Source organism: Peromyscus leucopus, chromosome 23 (genome assembly GCF_004664715.2).
Source record: "Peromyscus leucopus breed LL Stock chromosome 23, UCI_PerLeu_2.1, whole genome shotgun sequence".
Classification (NCBI taxonomy): domain Eukaryota; kingdom Metazoa; phylum Chordata; class Mammalia; order Rodentia; family Cricetidae; genus Peromyscus; species Peromyscus leucopus.
In genome coordinates this window covers 4,713,172-4,719,171 of record NC_051082.1, presented here as the reverse complement: position 1 = coordinate 4,719,171, position 6,000 = coordinate 4,713,172, and the positions used below count along the sequence as shown (strand labels likewise).

General features: G+C 55.6%; 1 protein-coding gene across 1 annotated transcript in view; it reads right to left on the bottom strand.

Moving 5' to 3' along the window:
- Positions 1 to 769: 769 nt before the first annotated feature.
- The window catches only part of Acacb (acetyl-CoA carboxylase beta), a 48,619-nt gene continuing 43,388 nt past the window's right edge, over positions 770 to 6,000 (bottom strand). The window contains 6 exon segments of the mRNA XM_037198611.1: positions 770 to 2,188; positions 2,746 to 2,882; positions 3,012 to 3,182; positions 3,670 to 3,824; positions 5,110 to 5,222; positions 5,674 to 5,851. Coding sequence (XP_037054506.1) covers positions 2,062 to 2,188; positions 2,746 to 2,882; positions 3,012 to 3,182; positions 3,670 to 3,824; positions 5,110 to 5,222; positions 5,674 to 5,851 — 881 coding nt within the window. The 3' untranslated portion in view covers positions 770 to 2,061.

Below are 6,000 nucleotides of genomic sequence, written 5' to 3'. Positions count from 1 at the left end.
AGAGGGCCGGGTTCCTGTTCAGGGTGGGGCTGTTCAGGGACAGCCAGTTCCCAAGTGTAGTTCAGATGCCTGGACACGTCACATCCCTGTTGTTGGACAGGCGTGGGTTCAGCCTTTCCAGTCGCAGGGGGACTCAGCCTCTCCGGGACTGAGACACCCTCCCTCAGCCAAGGGCATTTTGATTGTTCTCCAAATTTACACTTTCAGCAAGTTGATGTCCATATCCCCAAAACATCCTGTTAGTGCACTTCCCAAGGGACAATGCCAAATGCAAATTCTCGACTGAGGAACATCGCAGTGTGCAGGATTTTTCAGGAACCAAGTTTTGCATAGGCTTTGTCCCCTTTGGAATCTCTCAGACAGGATTCACAGAGCACAAGAGAAGCAAGAGGTGGACTAAGGGCGGGTGCCAACTCTCCTGGAGCCAGACCAGATGTAGCTCAGGGGGAATTTTCCCATCTTGGCCTCCTGTGGGGTCACAGGAGGAAGGAGCAGGGCTCCTCCCAGTCTGCCCTGTGTGACCGTGGGTGAGTGTGTTGACCTTTCTGAGCCTTGTCATGCCGCCCTCATCTGATGGGAAGGAATGGAAACCAGAGTGCAAACTGCCCTGGCCTCTATCCCTCCAGAGCAGCGCAGTGTACGCACAAAGCTCTCTGATGTTTGAAAAAGGGAGATCTTGAGAAGGGGGGTGGTGGAAGGGGGGACATGCTTCTATCCACTCTACTTGTCAGGCTTTTCTGGTCCCCCAAATAAGTCAAGACCAAAGGACTTCCTTCAAAAAATAGTTTATTTTGCAGATCTCCCGGCAGCCTCTTCAGCGTAAGCTGATGGTCAGGGCAGCGGCTAGTCACAATCTGGGCTTTTCCTCTCAACACCCAGAGGACCTTGCCCAGAAGAACCCTTCATCCCCCAAAATGGCAGCAACAGGCCACGTTTCTCCACCCCTCCCAGCCCCCCCTCAGCTGCTAGGGCTGTCCCTGGCTGATGGCTATAGACCTGTTTTAATCCAGGGCACCTCAAGTATCCTGGCTTGCGGACGGTTCCCTGTGTGACTCTGGCCTCAGCCTGGAGTGATAATGGCTTCAGACACTGCCCAGAAGGACAGCAGGTGGCAGGCAACTTCCCCAGCCTGTCACTGGCACAGAATCTCTCATTCAGACCCTGACGCTGCTGGGCCCTGCTGCAGGTCCTGGAAAAGTCCTCAGGAGCAAATGCAGAGTGCTTGCGGCAGTCCCAGGTCACCGGTCCAGAGCCGTTGGCTCCTGCCGTGGTATCAAGGCACAAGGTGAGGAAGTGTATTGGTTAGGGGCACCGTGTTTAGGGACAGCTTCTCCGCGCTCAGGCCGGAGGGTCCTTGGTACCGTACGGGTGGCCATTCTGCAGGAGGCATGATGTGGGGTCCAGTCCTGGCTCTGCTAGGAAGAAAAGGCTTACAGAGCCCTGGGGGCTGAGGCTGTAAGACTCCTCCAGCCCTGCTGGATGCCAAGCGTCCTATTCATTTGTCCCTTTATCTTTGGAGACGGCTTGTCCATAGGATGGTCTTCCTGTCTCACCAGGGCCACTTGGAGAACAAAATGTCGTTTTATTCTCTTAACTGAACAAAAAAAAGATAATTTTTGCCCCTGTTTGGATGCCTGAGTGTCTGATAAGACCCTTTCTTGGGTCTCATCTGGTGTGTTTTCTTTGGCCTGTTTATTCCTGCCGAAGGACGCAGCTGCTTGAATGTAAACCAATGTGCAAGTGTGTTGAGATCAGACAGGGAGCCGACACTGGATCCCCATCCCAGACAAAACACGAGGAACTCGGGGTGCCCGGTTCAGTTCACCTCAGAGACGCAGCAGAGTTATCCACTGAACCCTGGAGTCCCCAGGTGAAGGGAGGCTATGACCGCCTGGCAGGGGCGCAGGGGCCTTTTGTCCAGGAAGACGCTGGTCATGAACGGCATTCACAGAGTGCTCGAGATCGCTTTGTGAATTTTCCCAACACAAGGCCCAGGGTCCTGCAAAGGCCTGCCGCACGGCCATTCCCATGGTCCAGGGTCCTGGGGATGGCCAGAGTTGCTCAGGGGGAGGTCGGGGTCTCCGTGGTCGACAGCAGCTGAGCCACCTGTATCCGCTCAGCCGGGCTGAGGTGCTGGCTCAGGTAGACCACACAGTCCATGGTCACCTCTGGGTTTTCCTGAACCAGACTACAGGGGAGGGAAGAGACAGGCGGTCACTCTCACCACTTGGTTCAGTGGTGTCTAGGGGGCAGCGTCCTGGTCTAGACACGTGTCTCTTGGGTGGGCCAGAGCCCAGCATTCCGATTTCCTCCTGCTGTGCTCACTCAGAGAAGGATAGGGGGATGAGGAAGACAGGTAGGGGGGAGACAGTCCCGTAGGAGGGAACAGAATGTCTCAGGGTGACCTAGCCCTTTCCTGTCACTGGTTGTGCGTGTGGTATGACCTGAGCTGTGACACACCCAAATCGCAACTTCACACCCAAAATAGGGTCCCAGGTATCCTATGATCCTTGGATACTGAGCAAAGACTGACAGGGAGGGAACCGGTATCCTCAGCCCCGGGGTTTGTGATGGGGGTCCTCCTAATCAACAAGGTCCTAGCTGTGACGCAAGAAAGTCACAGGCCACAGCTCTGTTGCTGGGGGATGAACACCCTGGGTTGTCACCCCACCCACGAGGCGGGGTCTGATCCTGGCACTGTGACAGGCCAATGAGCCAGAGGCTGGCCACAGGCATGCCACTCACCTTTGGATGGTCTTGAGGACAGAGTCCCGCTTCAGGTAACTGATGTTCTCCCGGATGGTAGAGCGCTGGCCATCCCTGGCTGACAAGTGCTGTTCCAACCACTGGACCACCACCTGGTTGCTGTCCCACAGGTAGGCCTGGGGGAGGGGGGCAGTCAATGGGTTCAGTCTACCTCAGATGGGGATGCTGCTGAGGGACAGAGCTGGCCATCCTTAGACCCCCCAGTGCCTGCATGCTACAGCTTCCCTCTCCCTGCCCAGGCCCACCTTGACGGGGCCCTCGGTCTCCACAAACCAGCGTCGCAGCATAGACTGTGTGTGCTCGTGGCTCAGCTCGGGGCTGGCCTGGAGAATCTCTTGCTTCACCTGGGCCTCCAGCAGCAGCCGGCGCAGCCTCCAGTAGAGGAAGGTGCGTGCGGTCTTCCACTCCAGCACGTCCTGTGGACAGGTCCAGCTGAGCATCCACAGAGGGAGGGAGGGAGCCGGAAATGGCCAAGACCATGCCCCGGGCTGGCTACCTGGCTCACGCCCCCTTCCTCCTTCAAGCAGGGATATCCTGCGTAGGGGGCCGAGCTCCTATCTAGGGAGACACAGAGCAGGGCTCTGCAGGACCCCACAGCGCCTGGCATGTCCTCTGAGCCAAACTGGTGTCTACATTTACCTTTGCTGACACAAAAACTCCATCTCAGGCTGGTTCCCAAAAGAAAAATGGCCAGCCATGGGCATGGGCCAGTGGACAAGGATGTCCTCTTAGGAGCAAGTCGTGGGCCAATGTTAGCATAAACAAGGCTTCAGGTCTAACCAAAGGCGCAAACTAACACTCAGACTGAAGGCCCTAAAAACCCTCTAAGCCCCAGCTGGGCTCCATCCCGAGCTCCTGTGCGTTCCTCTGTGTCTGGGGCCCAGGCGGCCTTGGGGGACTTACAGAGATGATTCCCTTCTCCAGCATGTGGCCGGGTGTGTCGTGCAGGTCGGCGAATTGAACTGCCACCTGGTGGTAGATAGGGAACAGCAGGTCCTCTCGGGCCTTCAGCTGGACCTCCAGCTCCTTGCGGTCCTTGTCAGGGAGCTGGGCTGTCCCTGCAGGTGAGCAGACATCAGGTCAGGACTCCAGGGGCTGTGAGTGATGGCCACGTGGGGCTGGGTTAAGCCACAAAACCAAACAAGAGGAGGCCTTGTCCTGTGGTCGTCGGGTCTGCGATGCCAATGCTGCTTCTCAATCAAGTTGTCCTGCAGCCTAGGAAATGCGCTCACAGCCCCACGACAGCCCCTGGAGGAAGCCCCGGCCCTGCCTGCTGCCCCAGGCTTTAGCCGCTGTCTGCAGACATGTAATAAATACAGTGCGGATATGCTCACGCCTTGGCCACAGAAACACGAGACAGGTTCTGGAAACGCACAAACCAACACAGTTCTGCCAGGGGAAGTGGTAAGTGAAGAAGACAACACCATATCGTAAGGAAATCCAGAGTTAGAATCCTAGTAAGGGGCCAGCGAGGTGGTTCAGTGGAGAAAGGTGCTTGGTGCCAAGCCTGACGACCTGAGTTTCATTCCCAGGACCCGCGTGGTAGGAGGAGGGAACCAATTCCGGCAAATTGTCCTCTGAGCGCCACACATGTGCCGTGGCGCACGCACACATACACAGACACACGCAAAATAAATGTAATAAAAAGGAAAGAACTCTCATAAGAGGCATTTCCAGACATAATGCCAATTCCACGTGAAGTACAGACCCATATCACAGAGGCGGACCCAAAGGAACCACACCCTGTCACAAATGTGTGGTCCGCACAGTTACAGACACACCACCACATCAACATCCGGGGAGTGTGGCATCAAAGATCAGGAGTGAAGGGAACAAAATCGGTAAAAATTGTTTATCTCTGATCGGGGGCATTTGGAGGACACAAGGACCTCTAAGGGACATGGTCATTACCCAAGTTCTGGTATTTCCTGTGGAACCCAAACGTTGTCTATGTGTGTGGGACGGTGAACTAACTATGAGATCACAGGATGAACGTCCCTCAGCTAAAATGTTCCTAAGCTTGAACCTCTGGGTTCGGATAGGAGGCCACAGCGGAATGTGCCACCCGGGCCCCAGAGATGGGGCTGTGGTCTGAACACAGCAGCTCTGTTTCGTGTTTATATCTGGCCCCTTTGCCGAGACGTCTCACTGTGGACATCCAAACCGCAAGTCCACAAAATATCTGCCATCTGAGATAGCGCCTGTCCAGCCACTTCCGGTGTCCCATGGAAGGAGCTGATTACCAGTGCGGGGCTGGCTTTTGGATCTCAGTTTACCCTTAATACACTAGAATCGACGCCTTTGGCGACCTGGGGGAGGGGGGCACCTGTGTGACCCACTTACCCAGCTGTCCCAGGAGCTTCTTGCACACTGGGTCTATCCTTCTCATGGTCTTCACCAGGTCTTTCTTCCGGAATTTAATCTCCACGGTGCCCTCCGGCTCCAGAACACCCCCCCTGAACAGAGAATAGGAAAGAGGTTGAGGGGGTAGGTGGGGAGGCTGAGGACAGACACCTTAGTCCTTCCTGCTATCCTGCCTCTGGCTCCTTTTTTTAAAAACATTTGCTTATTTCTTTGCATGTATTATGACTGTGTTGTGTGGTGTATATATATATATATATATATTTGTGTGTGCGTGCCGGTAGAGGTCATAGGTCATGTCAGCTGTCTTCCTCTGGTACCTTCCACAGTACTTTTTGAGACAAGGTCTCTCAGAGAACCTGGAGCTCACTGATTTGGCTAGACGGACTGGTCAGGGATCCCCAGAGGCTCCCCATCTCTGCCCACGACCCTCAGGGCCAAGGTTACAGGTGCCCACTGCCACGCCCGGCTTCTTGCCCTTCTCCAGACAGTGTCCTCTGGGGACCTAACCAGCTCCGCGGAGAATGTCCCGAGTGACACACCCACCTGCTCTCTTTGTCTGCGTACATCTCTATGCACAGGGGGTTGATGGTGGAGTCGAGGACCACCCATGAGCCCCCACGGAGCTCGGCACAGGGCGGGATGTAGATGAGGATGGGTTGCTTGTACTGCCGGAGGCCATCCACGATGTAGGCGCCAAACTTCAGAATCTGCTCATACATGTCTACAAAGTGAGGCCTGCTTAGGAGACTTGGGCCCCGGTGACAGACTCAAAGCCACAAAGGCCCAGAGAGCTAGGGCTGGGCTGGGGCTGGCTCCCTCCCTCAGTGGCCATGGGACCTTGGGCAGGTTGCTTTCCTGCATGGGTGTGTC